This window comes from Antennarius striatus, chromosome 8 (genome assembly GCF_040054535.1).
Source record: "Antennarius striatus isolate MH-2024 chromosome 8, ASM4005453v1, whole genome shotgun sequence".
NCBI lineage: Eukaryota > Metazoa > Chordata > Actinopteri > Lophiiformes > Antennariidae > Antennarius > Antennarius striatus.
Genome location: NC_090783.1, coordinates 10,050,001 through 10,067,155, shown reverse-complemented (window position 1 = coordinate 10,067,155; position 17,155 = coordinate 10,050,001). Strand labels below are relative to the sequence as shown.

General features: G+C 46.2%; 2 protein-coding genes across 2 annotated transcripts in view; one reads left to right on the top strand and one right to left on the bottom strand.

Moving 5' to 3' along the window:
* The first annotated feature begins 26 nt into the window (after positions 1 to 26).
* Positions 27 to 6,157, top strand: exosc9 (exosome component 9). The gene is made up of 12 exons (XM_068321218.1): positions 27 to 181; positions 313 to 407; positions 537 to 656; positions 1,205 to 1,307; positions 1,501 to 1,638; positions 1,725 to 1,807; positions 1,895 to 2,027; positions 2,143 to 2,231; positions 2,364 to 2,510; positions 5,582 to 5,733; positions 5,830 to 5,896; positions 6,021 to 6,157. The coding sequence occupies exons 1-11, from the start codon at positions 116 to 118 to the stop codon at positions 5,883 to 5,885; spliced, it is 1,182 nt and encodes a 393-aa protein (XP_068177319.1). The 5' UTR covers positions 27 to 115; the 3' UTR covers positions 5,886 to 5,896; positions 6,021 to 6,157.
* Positions 6,158 to 6,972: 815 nt separating this feature from the next.
* Positions 6,973 to 17,155, bottom strand: part of LOC137600684 (high affinity choline transporter 1-like) — a 13,393-nt gene continuing 3,210 nt past the window's right edge. Inside the window, exons 2-9 of the mRNA XM_068322428.1 lie at positions 16,858 to 17,066; positions 16,636 to 16,749; positions 15,666 to 15,821; positions 11,570 to 11,718; positions 11,347 to 11,490; positions 10,665 to 10,818; positions 10,352 to 10,569; positions 6,973 to 10,239 (exon numbers count right to left, since the gene is read on the bottom strand). Coding sequence (XP_068178529.1) covers positions 9,703 to 10,239; positions 10,352 to 10,569; positions 10,665 to 10,818; positions 11,347 to 11,490; positions 11,570 to 11,718; positions 15,666 to 15,821; positions 16,636 to 16,749; positions 16,858 to 17,041 — 1,656 coding nt within the window. The 5' untranslated portion in view covers positions 17,042 to 17,066 and the 3' untranslated portion in view covers positions 6,973 to 9,702. The remainder of the gene's footprint in view (positions 10,240 to 10,351; positions 10,570 to 10,664; positions 10,819 to 11,346; positions 11,491 to 11,569; positions 11,719 to 15,665; positions 15,822 to 16,635; positions 16,750 to 16,857; positions 17,067 to 17,155) is intronic.

Below are 17,155 nucleotides of genomic sequence, written 5' to 3'. Positions count from 1 at the left end.
GAATGTACTTCCGGGGTAGAGTTCGCAAAACTTCATGGAGACGCATGCCTGCCAGGACAGCTAGTTGTGAACCAAGTTATTAAAATCTCACTGCAGCCTGCCAGTAATCCACAGGATGAAGGAAACTCCGCTGTCTAACTGTGAGCGGGAGTTTTTGCTCAAAGCTATCGAGGAGAAAAAGGTGCGTTTGTTTCTTAGACCTGGACAGCCGGGGCGACCTACAGGATAAACGTTCCCTCATCACCAGTAAACACTGATGGGTTTTTGAAAATATAAAGTATCAGATGGTGAACTTGTGAATCCGCCCCCCAGCGCCTGGACGGAAGACAAACTTACGATTACAGGAGAATGAAGATCACCTTTGGGAGTGACTATGGATGCTGCTTTGTGGACCTGGGGAAAACCAAGTAACATTAGGAACCCTTATGCGTTTTTCTACCTCATTACCTCATTGTTTTTTTAATGATAATTCTATTTCCTATTAGGTAAGCAATGTGTGTTGAAGTCACAGTTTTTGTGTGTGCTGCACGCTACAGGGTCATGGCCCAGGTGTCGTGTGAGCTGGTGGCTCCTAAAGAAAGTCGACCCAATGAGGGGATCTTGTTCTTCAACATTGAGCTGTCACCCATGGCTTCACCCACGTTCGAACCAGGCAGGTGAGTTAAAACCTGTGTGCATGACGCTGATGGGTGACTTCACGACCGGTGACGTTTCTCATTGTGTCTTTTGGAGTTGAAGGATGTAGATCAGGGGTGTCAAACTCCTTTTCACCGAGGGCCAGATCAGCATAATGGCTGTTCTGAAAGGTCCAGTTGTAACTAATAGATGTAACTAAATGCAACTCAATGTAATTTAAATGTAACTACTCCTTAATGTTAAATAACAGTTACAAAGAAAAATGTTTGCTTGCTCTGTTATATTTGTCAGGTTATTAAACCCACAGAACTCCATCAATCAAGGGTCAAAACTATCCAGTTAGGACATTAACTTTTTCAAAGCGTTTTGTCAGAGTTAATGTGGGCTGAATTACTGCATTGTTGGAAATGTAGTTTTAATCAAAGCACACTTTTGACCTATTTACTTTTAGATACTCTGACCTTTTATGCTCTTGTGGGCCATATAAAATGATGTGGCGGGCCACATTTGGCCTCCGGGCCTTGAGTTTGACACATGTGATGTATATGGTGGCTTCCTTTCTCTCCAGGCAGTCTGAGCTGTCGGTGAAGTTGAACAGACAACTGGAGAGATGTTTAAGGAACTCTAAATGCATTGATACCGAGTCATTGTGTGTGGTGTCTGGAGAAAAGGTAAACACCCTCATCCCAGTGTTGTCATGGTAACAAGGTGAGATTTTCCTCCGGTTGTCCTGCATCAGGAACATTTGTAGACGTGATTGATTAGGGGGTTGGTGGTTCATACCATCCCACCTCATCTTGACCCTCGTGTGTTTGTGTGTGTGTGTGTGCGTGTGTGCGTGCGTGCGTGCGTGTGTGCGTTCAGGTGTGGCAGATCAGAGTGGATGTCCATCTGTTGAACCATGATGGAAACCTGATGGACGCCAGCAGTGTCGCTGCCATTACAGCTCTGTGCCACTTCAGACGGCCTGATGTCAGCATCCAGGGAGACGAGGTCACGATGGTGGGTCAGCACCAGCTGCTGGTTTACCAACCTTTATACTTTTTGTTGTGGTAAGTTTGTGCTCATCCTTTTGTGTCCTTTCTCAGTACAGTCCAGAGGAGCGAGACCCCATCCCTCTGAGCATCTACCACATGCCCATTAGCGTCAGCTTCGCCTTCTTCCAACAAGGGTAAAGACCCACCAGAGTCCAGTCGGACCCGATCCTGTTTGCTGTGCTGACATTATATTGTTCTTGCACTTCCTGTTTGCTCTGCAGAACCTTCCTCCTGGTGGACCCGTGCGAGCAGGAGGAACGGGTGATGGACGGGCTGCTGATGATCGCCATGAACAAACACAGGGAAATCTGCTCCATCCAGTCCAGTGGGGGCATCATGTTGCTTAAGGAGCAGGTGAATGGAGCCCAGATCTCATCGCTTGAACATGAAAATGAAAATATAAACCCCCCCCCCCCAAAAAGTCAAAGGTCTTCCTCACAGACTCCCTGTTTTGTGTATGGCGTTCAAGGTCATGAGATGCAGTAAAATTGCCAGCGTAAAAGTGTCTGAAATCACAGAACTCATCAGCAAAGCCCTGGACAATGACAAAACGGCGAGGTGAGCGAGGAGATCACTCTACACACCTTCAGCATTCCTCAGTAACTGTGGTCACTGAACACATTTCCATGTTGGAACCCTTGGTTCTCGACGTCTAACCCGTCCATCTTATTTTTACCCTTCCTTATTCAGGAAGGCGGGCCGTAGATGTGGTTTTGCTGAGTCGATGCCTCAGGAGCGAATCACAGCCCTGAAGAAGGATGAAACATCGATGGAGACGTCCGACGTGACGGATAGAGCCGATGACATCATTCAGAAATCTGAGGTCCCATCTCAGTCGTATCCTTCATCCTCCAAGAGAACACATCCATCCACCCATCCATCTTCCACTGCTTATCCGTAGTCGGGTCGCGGGGGCAGCAGCTTCAACAGGGAGCCCCAAACTTCCCTTTCCCCGGCCACATCCACCAGCTCTGACTGGGGGATCCCAAGGCGTTCCCAGGCCAGTGTTGAGATATAATTCCCCCACCTGGTCCTGGGTTTGCCCCGAGGTCTCTTCCCAGCTGGACGTGCCAGAAACACCTCCCTAGGGAGGCGTCCCGGAGGCATCCGCACCAGATGCCCAAACCACCTCAACTAACTTCTTTCCACACGAAGGCGCAGCGGTTCTACTCTGAGCCCTTTGCGAACAGCAGTGTTTCTCACCATATCTCTAAGGGAGACACCAGCTATCTGCCTGAGAAAGCCCATTTCAGCCGCTTGTATCCGGGATCTCGTTCTTTCGGTCATGACCCATAGCTCATGACCATAGGTGAGGGTAGGAACGATGATTGAATGGTAGATTGAGAGCTTCGCCTCTTGGCTTAGCTCCCTCTTTGTGACAACAGTGAGGTAAAGCGACTGCAATACCGCTCCTGCTGCCCCAATTCTCCGTCCAATGTTCCCTCACTCGTGAACAGGACACCAAGATACTTAAACTCCTTCACTTGTGGAAGGACCTCATCCCCCACTCGGAGAAGGCAGTCCACTGGTTTCCTGCTGAGGATCATGGCCTCAACTTTGGAGGTGCTAATCCTCATCCCCGCCGCTTCACACCCGGCTGCAAACCAGACCATGTGAGTGCTGCAGGTCACAGGCCGATGACGCTAACAGGACCACATCATCTGCAAAAAGCAGTGATGCAATCCTCAGGCCACCAAACTGTAAAGTCTCCTCACCACGACTATGCCTCGATACCCTGTCCATGAAAATCACAAACAGAATTGGTGATAAAGCGCAGCCCAGGCGAAGGCCAACAGCTACTCGGAACAAGTCTGACTTACTGCTGAGAACCCGAACGCAGCTCTCACTTTGGGCGTACAAGGATTGGATGGCCCTGAGGAGAGGCCCCCTCACCCCATACTCCCGCAGTACTTCCCACAGTATATCCCTGGGGACCTGATCGTACGCCTTTTCCAAGTCTACAAAACACATGTAGACTAGATGGGCATACTACCAAGCCCCCTCTAGGATCCCTGTGAGAGTAAAAAGCTGGTCCGTTGTTCCACGGAACCCACATTGTTCCTCCTCAATCTGAGGCTCGACAATTGGCCGGACCCTCCTTTCCAGCACCTTGGAGTAAACTTTCCCAGGGAGGCTGAGTAGTGTGATGCCCCTGTAGTTGGCACACACCCTCTGGTCCCCCTTTTAAAAAGAGGAACCAACACCCCAGACTGCCACTCTTTCGGCACTGTCCCAGACTTCCACGCAATGTTAAAAAGGCGTGTCATCCATGACAGCCCCTCAATACCCAGAGCCTTCAGCATTTCCGGGCGTATCTCATCAACACCCGGGGCTTTGCCACTGTGAAGTTGTTTAACTACCCTGGTGACTTCGCCCTGAGCTCCTGCCTCTGCAACAGAGGACGGGTCAGTTGGGGTAGTCGGATTCAGGAGTTCCTCAAAGTGGTCCTTCCACCGACCAACAACCTCCTCAGTCGAGGTCAACAGTGTCCCATCTTTGCTGTATACAGCTTGGATGGTCCCCCGTTTGCCCCTCCTGAGGTGTCGGACAGTCCTCCAGAACAACTTGGTGCCGTCCGATAGTCCTTCTCCAGGGTCTCTCCAAACTCCTCCCACACCCTCTGTTTTGCCTCCATCACAGCCGAGGCTGCAGTCCTTTCGGCCTGTCGGTACCCTGCAACTGCTTCAGGAGTCCCCAGGGACAACATGCCCCTGAAGGCCTCCTTCTTCAGTCGGACGGCTTCCCTGACCACCAGGGTCCAGGGACCACGAGGGTTACCGCCCCTTGAGGCACCCAAGACCTTGAGACCACAGCTCTCAGCTGCAGCTTCAGCAATGGAAGCTTTGAACATCGACCATTTAGGTTCAATGCCCCCAGCCTTCACAGGGATGCATGAGAAGCTCCTTCGGAGGTGTGAGTTGAAGGCCTCGTGGACCGAGTCCTCCTCCAGACGTTCCCAGTTCACCCGCACTACTCGTTTGGGCTTACCAGGTCTATCCAAAGGTTTCCTCCCCCAACGGACCCAACTCACCACCAGGTGGTGATCAGTTGACAGCTCTGCCCCTCTCTTCACCCGAGTGTCCAAAACACACGGTCGAAGGTCAGATGATATGATCACAAGATCAGTCATTGACCTCCGACCCAGGGTGCTCTGGTACCAGGTACACTTCTGAGCATCCTTGTGTTTGAACATGGTGTTAGTTATGGACAATCTGTGACTAGCACAGAAGTCCAACAACATAACACCGCTCGGGTTCAGATCAGGGAGGCCATTCCTCCCAATCACGCCCCTCCAAGTGTCTCCATCATTGCCGACGTGTGCATTGAAGTCCCCCTGGAGAACAATGGAGTCCCCTGCAGGGATCCCTTCAAGGACTCCATTTAGGGACCCCAAGAAGTCTGAATACTCTGAACTGATATTTGGTGCGTATGCACAAATAACAGTCAGAGTTTTCCCTCCCACAGCCTTAAGGCATAGGGAGGCGACCCTCTCATCCACCGAGGTAAACTCCAACACAGCGGCGCTCAGCCGGGGGCTTGTGAGTATCCCCACATCCGCCCTGCGCCTCACGCCTGACGCAACCCCTATCCAGGAGTTTGGATCCAGAACCAAGGCTATGCGTGGAGGCAAGCCCCACCAGATCCAACTGGTAACGCTCCACCTCCAACACAAGCTCCGGCTCCTTCCCCGCCAGTGAGGTGACATTCCACGTCCCCAAAGCCAGCTTCTGCCGCCTGGGTCTGGTCCTTTGTGACCCCCAGTCGTCACTGCCACCCATATGCAGCGAACCCAACATCATCGGTCTGCCCTGCGGGTGGTGGGTCCACAGGGGTCCAAGAGAACACAGGTTTTTTTTAATTCAAATGTCTATTATTGCGTCCATCCACTCCTTTACTGTACATTCCAGGGTACATTCCCCAGTGGTACCCGTCCCAGGTGTGGGTCAGGTAGGACAGGGGCTGCAGGACTCCTGGGGACTGGAGGAGGAGGAGGATGATGAAGAAAAAGAGGAAAATGAAAACAGTGATGTGATGAAGATGGAAGAGGAGAGCAGAGGAGGTTGTTTATTTTTTTAACAAGACACTTGGGTTTCTAGTTTTGCATAGTTTTGTGTATCTTATTTTAAAACAGCGATAAATGTGTTTTATTTTGTAGGAGACGTGGTTGAGATATCTGACAGTGAAGAGGATGAAGTGGTTGTTCTTCAGTAATCAACACCAAAGTAAGTCCTGCTGTAAGTAAATAATTGTGTTTTTGTTTACAGTAGGTTGTAGGTTGTTGTAGGAGGTACACACACACCTACCCAGAAACTATTCTGTTGATTCATTTCTCTTTCTTTCCCTCAGAACCACGTTCCAACAGAAGAGGACTGAGCATCAGAAAAATATGCATGTGCTCTTTTCTGTTTATAAGCTGTTTTTACAGATATGTAGATAAAGTTTTGTAAGATTTTTGCAACAATAAAGTGATTGCTGAACAGATACTTGTGGTCCAATTCATGCAAACAGCTGTTTCGCCCTGCAAAGACCACATGATGTGTAATTTTACAATTCATTTACATTGGATATAAATGTATACATGTCAATGTGACACTACTTAAGACATATTATCATTTATTCATTCATTCATTCATTTTCCAACCCGCTTAATCCGCTAACGCAGGTAGCGGGGTAGCCAGTGCCTATCCTGGCAGTCTCAGGGCGTGAGGCGGGGGACACTCCAGGCATGACGCCAGTGTACCGCGGAGCCACATAGAAACAAACAATCAGTCACACACACACTCACTCCTATGGTCAATTTGGGACCGGCCAATTCTATTATATTTTAGTATTAGAACGCATATAAAGTAGTATCACATTGATATCAGTACATAACGTCATGTAATCGATGCTATTTGGGTTTCCTTTTGGCATCACCGGGCCAAAAGGAAACAGTAGTAGTGATGCAGTTCACCCGTAGTGATGCAGGTCACCCGTCTTCCATCAGGGGGCGATCTGTTCAATGGTTTTGTATGAGGGGAAGGTGCATGCTATTTCAAGTATATCCAATAGGTGGCGTTAAAGTCACATATCCCACGCTGTTAATTAAAAATGAAAGAAAAGCACATTTATTTCATATAGGAATCAATTTATTTTCAGTATTTATGTCATAATCTATAATTAATTCGTCTGTACAGCACTTTGGTCGACTGTGGTTGTTGTAAAGTGCTTAACAAATAAAGTTGGATTGGATTGGATTGGATTGGATAAAAAAAACATACATTTTAAAGGTTCAAAATTAAAAAATTGTTGGTTTGGGGGCGGCATGGTGGCGCAGTGGTTAGCGCTGCCGCCTCACAACACGGCGGACCCGGATTCGAGTCCTGCTCTGTGTGGAGTTCGCATGCTCTCCCCATGTCTGTGTGGGTTCTCTCCGGGTTCTCCGGCTTCCTCCCACCTCCAAAGGCATGCGCTTCAGGTTGATTGGCTGTTCCAAATTGCCCGTAGGAATGCGTGTGTGTGTGTGTGTGTGTGCATGGTTGTATGTCTTTGTGTGTGGCTCCGCAGTGCACTGGCGTCGTGCCTGGAGTGTCCCCCGCCTCACGCCCTAGGCCGCCGAGATAGGCTCCGGCTCCCCGTGACCCACTGCGGTGGATACAGCGGTGGTAATCTGAAGATGACTGACTGACTGATCAGGATTGAGTTTGGGTTGAAAATGATAGGTTTGGGACTTTTAGTCACATTTAATGATTACATTCATTTTCAAAGTTCCTGCTAAGTTTTCTTCTTCACAGTTGTTTGTGAATAAATGAGCATGAGGGAAGAATTAAATTTACCGATACTTTATTATAGTCACAAGTAGGTTTTCAGTTATTGCTACAGTGCCCCTTTAATCCAGAGAACAGTCTCACACTCAAAGATTAGGATTAATATCCAGATTCACATTCATTATCTCACAAAAGACACGCCGCTTTAGTTTCAACCTTTATTCTGACAGAATATCACCCCATGGGGATTTACAGTAATTGATTACAGAGTAGGTTCTTGCCAGGTGGCAAGAGACAACAACCTTCACAAAAGTTCTGTATAGAAACAACACCCCTAGTTTATAACAAGCAACATGCATAATATAGAACCAAATACACATTAGGGGAAAAAACACAATATAAAAACCACTGTCCAGCATTTCCATACAAGATTTTTGACTCACTGGAGATTAAAAAAAAAAAGTTCCTCCTTCAAAAGTGATGTTAATGCACAATTTAAGTTGTTGTCATTTCATCGTGGACTGTTTTCTCAGGACCGCTGGTAACTTTCCACACAGTCACACTAGGATCATTAATTCTTCAAGTCTATTTCACTTATCGATTGATTGACGTGTGCCTGAAATCACCAGCAATCTGAGAAGGTGAGAGAGCATTGAATTACTTTACTTTAAGCAACGCTAACTTAAGAAAAACCATTTGAGTTTCAGAATTCAATGGAAAGCAAAGAACTTTGATCAAAAAAAGAAGTGTAAAGAAACAAATCATGATTACACTGTACAGTACAAAGAGTATAATACAGGAAGAAATCACAATCAATAAAAAAAAAAGATGGATGGTGTCTGGCTGTTCGTTCTGTGTGATCAGACGTTCCTGCATGCGCTGGCAAACCAAATGTTTGTAGAGGTCAACATGAGGTATTTAAAGAGTGGACACCCATTTTATATGAAGACCCGAAAATAACTGCTGAAACTGGTTTCCAGTGATCTTTCAGACAACAAGGTGGCAGAGGAAATCTTTAGCAGGAATCTCGACTATGGCGGTACGATACAACAAAACACACACAACAAAATGGATGTAATTATTCTAAGAAATTGCACTGTTGTAAATCTTTGATATACCTTGTCTGAATATTAGCTGCAGATATTTTCACCATTGCAAAGAAAAAAAAATGATCCCACTGTAAACTACAGGTTTGCAAACAGCATGTCGTAAAGGTCACACACCCCCTCCCATACATTGGTGTATAGAAATCACATTGGTGTATAGAAATCACATTGGTGTATAGAAATCACATGAGCGTAGCGAGGATCGTTTCTGCATGAATTAATTTTGAAGTTAATCTTCCCAAGTAGTGAATTTCCAATAAAGCAGAGCTGAAGGCAACAGCCCCCAGAGGAAGTAGGAGATCAGATAACAAATAAAGTGTCAGGAAATAAAACATCTTTCACAAACACACCAGCGAGCAGTGCAGAGCCCGAGCTCCATCTCTGAGGTGTGAAGGTGAGCCCTTCCATATACTGTAGGTGTGAATCATTAAGGACGTTTCTACAGAACCATCCGCCGTCTTGAGACGCGTCCAGATCGAGCTGATAAAGAATTAATCAGTAACAGATGAAGCAGACCCGTCCGTCCAATTCCTGCTCTCTATGATTCTACACGAGGTAAACTTGATGGACTATCACGCAAAAAAAAAAAGTGAAATCCTATAATCGATCTTGAGTTTGGTTTTAAATAGATTGTAAACTGTTTTTTTTTAAAAATATTATGTTGGATCAGTTATTTCTTTGGAATGAAGTCAGTTTCTTGTACAAACGTTTTTCTACAAAATATGAATTCAGGTCTTTGGAAAAGGGATCAGAAGGTTTATCACGAGGTGGTAAAAACGCAGGTCTGCTTTCTGAGATGTCTCATTGACTTAAAACCCCGTTTACTGTTTGAGAAGGAAATGAATTGAATTGGCCTGACTGCTGAACTGGTCTTGGCGTTCTTCGTGTTGACTGCTCCCATTCCAGTCGATCTCTGGGCTTAACATTTGTCATCATATGTTGGCTAATGGTTTTCTTGATCATGTAACCTAGCCAGGAAGCCTTTAAAAAAAAAAAAAGTTTAGAGGTGTAGAGTGGATTAAATGTCGTCACCACAAATTTACCGATACTGAACAGGATCTACGTGTAAGTCCAGCTTTTTTTCCGTTGTTCCCCCGTGTCCTCTCCTGCTTGGCAGGCCAACAAACTGGAACGCCTCTAGCAGGTGACATTTCCTCTCCGCATTCGTGAGCCTCTTCAGCAGCTGGTGGTGTCCAGTAGCTGCTTGGATCCGTCTTCGTTCTCAGAACAAGGCTTTCTGGAATCTGGGGTCTGAGCCGTGGAAGACTGCTTGCGTTTGATTTTGAATATATCCCACCTCTCGGACAGCAGGCCCTTGTTGAAAATGATGTGTGTGAGCCAGGAAATGATCAAAATGGACGCGAGTGAGATGAGCATGATGGCGGTGCGGAAAGGGAAGAACTGGGTCAGCTTTCCCTCTTTGTCCAGGCGGCACCCGGGGAATCTGATGGCCGGCAGGAGTCCAATGAGCGGCTCACCGCTCATGACCCTCAAGGTAATTCCCATCAGGAAGCCCACGGTAGCGCCATAACAGTTGGACACCTTGAAGAACAGGACGCAGACCAGCTGAGGGAACATTATGGTGTAGGACATGTCCACACCAACAAGCCAGAAGACCAGGACGCTGCTGTCGAGGAAGGTGAGGGCGGTTCCAGCCAAGCCAACCACCACCACCGAGGTTCGGATCACCCACTGCATCTCGCGGTCCGAAGCCTGTGGAGACAGGACGGGACAGAAGAAAAGCGTTAAAGGTCTCCGCTAGAGAGGAGGATCCATTATTTGTTTCCCACATACTTGAACGGAACCCTTCATCCAAAGTTCTGACCTGCTTCCTGATAATGTTCTTGTAGATGTTTGAAGAAAAGAGTGAGGCAGAGGACAGGAGGGCAGAGTCCATGGAGGACATGACGGCTGCAGCCACAGCGCCGATACCGATGACGGAGACGTAAGGGGGTGTGAGGAACTGGAGAGCAATGGGGAGGATGGAGCCCGCCTGGTCACGCTCATATGGGGTGGGTAGGCCGTAGGTGGTGGAGTTCCAGTCTTGGAGGAAGGAGGGTTTAGAGGAATATAAACTAGATATGCAGATGCCGATGTAAGGCGACTCGGAGGTCAGGATAGCAGCCTCTGAAGCGTACCTGTAGATGCAGCCACGGCGCCGATCAGCACCGACGGGATACCCAGAACCAGGCAGAAAGCCGCAGAGGCAAAACAGGTGACTTGAGCCTGGCTGTAGGATGAAGACGACAGGATTCTTTGGTAGAAAGCCTGGTAGGCCAAACCACCAAGAGCCTGTCGGAAAACAGGACAACAGCAATCAGTTTGGACAGCAACACAAGACGAGAACCACAGATCCACTTCATAGTAGAGCCTCTGTCTATATATACTGTATGTTCAACATACAAGCAAAATCCGAGATACAAGTCATGCTTCAGGACAGCACCACCAGTTGGTGGATGGATACAACATCAGTGAGACCGGAACTCGTTCTCGTAGGTGGAGTAAAGACGTAGCTCGTGTTTTCTTATGACTTTCGAGTTTCTTTTCATTCTTTGTCATTGTTTACGTAACTGATATATAACTAATTATACAGAGGTAAAGTCTGCATGTCTATTAGTTGATAAAATGCTTTTTATATAATAATTTAGAGGGTTTCGGGCTTTTTTCCCAAGAATCGAATGGTTTAGAATGATTTTTGTTCTTTTAAATGGTGAAATCTTGTTTGACTCACGAGATCTGACAAAAGGGATAAAACTCTTATCTTAAGGTCCTACTGTATTTTAATGACATCACATGTTATGACCCCACCCAACCACTCACCAGCAGCATGAAATCATCAAACCACTTGCCAGCCTCGTCGAGCTCCACGGTGCCGACCCATGGAGCCTGGAAGGTGTGGTTGTAGGCCGTCAGCGAGATGTCCACGGCGTGAGGGCTGGTCAGCATGAAGGGAACACACACCCACTGCACACACAAACACACCGCCCATCTCAGTATGGACGTCACACCTGTCCCCAGGATGGACAAATGGACGTTTATGCACCAGACTGATGAAGATGAGGATGAGCTGGATGACATCTGTGTACGCCACAGAGTAAAGCCCCCCCAGCAGTGTGTAGATGATGGCCACCACTGAGGAGATGACGATGGAGTAGGCGTAGGACAGGTCTAGGATCACACTCATGGTTCCACCTGGAACAACACAGCAAAGCAATGAGCAGAGGAGGACTGACGAAGACAAAGACGTCTGACAGCAACAGGCATCGCTCAAAGACATGCAGCTGCTTACTGTGATCTTAAGATCTTAATTTGCTCTCAGTTTCTCTTACTTTGAAATCTTGCCTCTCTCACACAGACAGACACGTGAGCATGCACCCGCTAATGGTAGAGTCTTTATGATACTAGTCATTTTCTTCATACTTTATTAAAGAAGTGAGACTTTTACCAGCAAATGGAAAATCTTTACATCTTTAGTCATGTCATTCATGAATAAAGTTATCATTAAATATGTGTGGCCTTGGAGTGAACCTTCAAAAAGTGTCAAGGGTTCAGATAAAACAAGAAGTCGACATAAAAGTGAGAATGATTAAATACTAACCAACGACAGAAACAGAAGCAGCCTATTGATTGTGACTCCAAACCCTCTTGACTACATTATCTGCTGTACATACTGATGCTTTAAAGTAAATCAAGAAGGTAACGTAGGGAAACAAGTGCGTGTGAAAATGAGGAAACAATATTTATGAGTTATATACATATACAAGTGAATTGAAAAAATAAATGAAAATAAAGACATCTTGTTACTCAAACAAGGCAAGCAAAACGTCACTACCTTCACCGTCTCTTCTGCCATATTGCCAGGGTCCCCCCAGCCACGGCCTGCAGCCACACCACAACAATGTCCTTAAACAGAGAAGTGTCAGATCGGCACTCACCACTCTGCTGACCCCCCACCACCACCGACCACCCCCCCAACCCGACTCCAGGTTCTGTCGACCCCCCCCCCCTCTTCTTCAGCACCTTGACAGTGTTTAACCTTCTGGTTTTATGTCTTTAGGTGAGGGTGACGTTCACTTAGACCACAAATACAGATTTAGTTTTTTATTCGACATCTACATGGATTAAAATGATCTGTGCAGATTTGAATCGTTTTTCCGTTAGTATTCGGTTCAATTTTTGACGTCTCATTGGTTCAGAGCACATCCTGGATTCGAAAGGGGCCTTAGTGCTGGGGTGTCAAACTCATTTTCACCGAGTGGCATACAAGTTAGGACATTGACTTTGCTCAAAACGGGCTTAATTATGGCATTGTGGGAAATGTAGTTTTTGTTCAAAGCACACTTTTGACCTATTTATTTTTAAACACTGACCTGTTATGCTCTCGCGGGCCACATAAAATGATGTGGCGGGCCACATTTGGCCCCCGGGCCTTGAGTTTCACACATGTGCCTTAAGTGGTTCTGTTTGTCTTTCACGTTCTGTCATCATCATCATCATCATAAATGACTCCTGATTGGACGACCTTTTTTCCACACATACTCCTGTGTTCTGTCTGAGCTGTGCTGTTCCCCTCAGAGCTAAATTTGGGTGGTGGGAAAGGTTAGATGAGGTTTAGGGGCCTCCGGGACTTACTGGGTAGCACAAGGTACGGATAGAGCTGCTTAAACCCCCCCTCCCCGTGTTGTTTTTAGATCCACTTGAAACGCACACACATATTAGCACACCTTTTGCAGTCAATCTGTCCTGTCTCCAGCTTCATTTTGGCTGCTCTTATGAACGATGTTACTCAACTAACTAGCAGATGGTGTTTTATTTGGTTAAAACCTTTCTGGCGCTGAACTGTCACACACAGTCATTCCTCAAGCAGACCACAATCTAGTTTACTCTAGATACACACACACACACACACACACACACACACACACACACACACACACACACGGTCACCCAGTAACATCATCCCTATTCAGTGTGTGTGTGTGTGTGTGTGTTGGTGTGTGTGTGTGTGTGTGTGTGTGTGTGTGTAGGTGTGTGTGTGTGTGTGTGTGTGTGTGTGTGTGTGTGTGTGTGTGTGTGTGTGTGTGATATCAGGTACATATCAGGAATATATCCATAACGTTTCCAGAAACAATGATGGGGGTTTTACTCAGGCGTCCCCCCGGGTCTATATTTGGTTTTAGGAGGTTTGGATGGAAACATTCCTGCCTGGCCGCCTCTCCTTTTGTGGAGCGTCAGCACAGCATTCTGGTTTGGTGACTCAAATACTGTATGTACTGTAGGTCTCAGTGTTCAAGCCCGTTTAAATGTGGTTCTAAACCCTGACAGGAGCTCAGCGACCCGGCACAAACAAATTGAAAATTGACTTTGAATAATTGATCACCTTTCACAATCAACAGGCTGCTCGATGTTTAACCCCCATTTTCAAACAATGCTGGAAAAGAAAACAGCATTAAGAAAACACACAAGAAAACATTGAGGCATACACACACTTTAACTCACACACTTACACGTTAAACACTGTTAAAGCACGCACATGAGCGCACACACACACACACACACACACACACACACACACACACACACACACACACACACACACACACACACACACACACACACACACACACACACACACACAGGAGTGAAAACAGTTGTTGCAAAGGCAATACAGTGTGCCCTCGTTCTTTGTGGTTAATACGTTCCAGGAAAAACCATGCGATTAACGAATTCCGCACTAGAGAGACAAACTGTTTATTTTATTATTTACGGTAATTTAAACGTTTATGAACCCTCCCCATACTGATATTAAACCACCTTATATCTGTATTACCTTTTCCCACACTATTATCGACTGTTTAAATCACTTTTTTGTCTCACGGAAGTCCAAGACTCACAGAACGGAGCGCACATCCAGATGCTGTCAGCCAATAGAATGCTTGTACGGTATCACGTGACTGCCTACCAAAAATCCGCAATGAAATGAAGTTGCGAGCTTTGATGCGCGAATGCGCAAGGGCGCACTGTATTAGCTTCATGAATGAATAAAATGTTAGTATTTCCTAAGGAGCCGCTCAAAACTTCAGTTAGTTCTCAATACTAATAATAATCGAGAGAGATTATAATAAGAATAAATAACAGAAGTTAGTTCTTTTTAGTGACTAACCTTTTTTCACTTCATTTCAGGGCAAGCACCTACCAATCTGAGTGTAAAATATGCAAGTGGCAAATTTTCAGGGTGAATTGGTCCCTAATGTTTTAAAAAATGTTTTTTTATTTTTTTGTGTGAAAAATATTGCACCAACTATCCACAAAAGTTAATAGCTTTGAACAAGCTTTTTAAGGGTATTGATCCTGTTTATGTTTATTACAGTTAACCACAATGAACGCCACACATTCTGTCACATGTATGTCGGTAAAGTTGATTGATCAGAATATGAGATGTAAAAGACTGAAGCATAGAAAATGACAAGAGGAAGATCTTAAAAACCCTTGAAAAACCCTTGAAATTATTTTTTATATTGCTGTGAAGTGAGAAGAACAACTGATCATATGTTTGGACCTTAAAACTGACCTGATCAGTTCTTAATTATCGCCCACTGATAAAACCTTCACAGGAGGGAGAATATAAATATAGCCAGACCTAATTACAATCATGAAACATTGATTAGGTATTTGTAGTTGAAAGGATGATCATTAAATGGACTTTGGCCAAAACTACGGCCTGCAGGCCATTTACGTTGGCCTTTAGAATCCGGCCTGCTAAACTTGTTTAAAATTTGTAATCAATTTTATAAAATAGAGCCAGTTGTAAAATAATTTTGACAATAAACCAACCCATCAATCTGCCCACCCGTGTTCTAAGTGACCACAGCTAAATATAATAGGTAGTCTTAGTAGTAGGATCATTTGACAAAGAAGCACAAACCACTAAAGGTTATGGGTTTGGATCCTATCAGGATGTTTCTTTTCCTTTGTCGTGTTCTTGTTGTTCACCTGTTTGGTAACTGTCAACCTTGAGCTGTTTTTTTATGGTGTTGCATTTGTGCACATTGTGTACCCAGATCTGTGGGTGCCTGCATCACTACCTGTGTGCACTCATGATGGTGCCAAATAGTTTGACTGTTTGAAGTGTAACTAACCCAGGCTGACCAGCGTTCGTGCCACCCACAGGACATCAGCTACGAGTGCGGGAAAGATCAGCGCACTGCTTAGGATGTTCCCGTACTTCTTCTGGAAAGGGTCCATCATGGTCACGTACTTGTTCTCTCTCATAGGCTTGGCGAAGAAGAAGCCACCTGCAGGGGTAAGGAAGTGGTTCAGCACAAATCAGAACCTCCAGTTTCATCACCTTACACCCAAAAGAGGTGACATCATGAACCTCGTGAGCTGAACACATGCTCAGTGATGGGGATGTTGCATTTCCTGTCAGGGACTCTCTGGTTCCTGGAACTTTCAGACGGTGTGCAGACGTGATACTGAGGTTGCCATCGGTTTTGTTAATTTGGGAGCGACAGCGCTCCGCCTCGCAGCTGTTGCTTAAAGTTACACTCCTGAACTGATTTCTGGGGGTCCTATTTTTAACGTGACCGACACTTTTATTGGTGTGGAGTCCGATGTATGTGTGTGTGTGTGTGTGTGTGTGTGTGTGTGTGTGTGTGTGTGTGGGGAGGTAAAGGCTCTATCTTACCGGTCAACAACACTCCAATTGGAGGCAGAAGTCTGTGACATTCTGTCAGTATTTGACTGAAAAAACTCTAACCTCTAATTAGTTAATTATATTCTTAGTTGATTATCAGACCGGAGTTAGTATAATCCAGTAGATTTCCAGTAAAGCCTGCAACATAATTGGTCGTGACCTTCTCTTGGTCAGGTCACTGTAAATAAAGCACACCTTCATTGGGGCAGCTAAAATAACCAGCCACTCCTCCCTCCTGGCCTGCCGCCTCTTTTGGGTTCTCCTCCTGGGAGGGAGCGACGTGTGCATATTGACCTGGAACACTCAGAAACAGCTTCTAGCTACAGCAGTTAGCTCGCTCCATAGCCCTCACCCATACACCCACTGAATACTCTACGTAGACCGGACCCCTCCAGGGCTGAGGGGGGGCTCACCTAAGAAGAACGTCAGGACGTACGGCACAGGCATGAGCGCCCACACAGCGCCCAGCGTCGGGTTGTATGTGGCCTCAGCGATACCGAGGATGAAACCTCCGCCCACCCATGTAGCTGCAGAGATAAACAGGAAGAGGAGTGTCAGGAATCACCTTCACCTGATCATCTAATCAGACAACCAATCAGCTGCTGTCGCCCCCGTCCCCCGTCCGAATGCTTTACCAGTCAGGGTGAAGATGCCAACCAGCAGGTTGATTTTGCGTCCAGCCAGGAGGGTGATCTCCATGCCATCCCCGCTGAACTTCTTCTCCTCCTTCTTGGAGCGCATTGACGCCCAGATGCCCGTCCCCAAGATGACAATGTAGAACACAGCCATCACCACCAGACCCGGGATGTTGAGAGCCATCCTGAACTACCTCTGTCTGCAGCGCCTGTCCAGGACAAAGCACAGAATCTTGATTTTATATGCCGACAGCGAGAAAAAAAGAGTTCTAAAAATGAGATTTGCAGAAATAGTTCA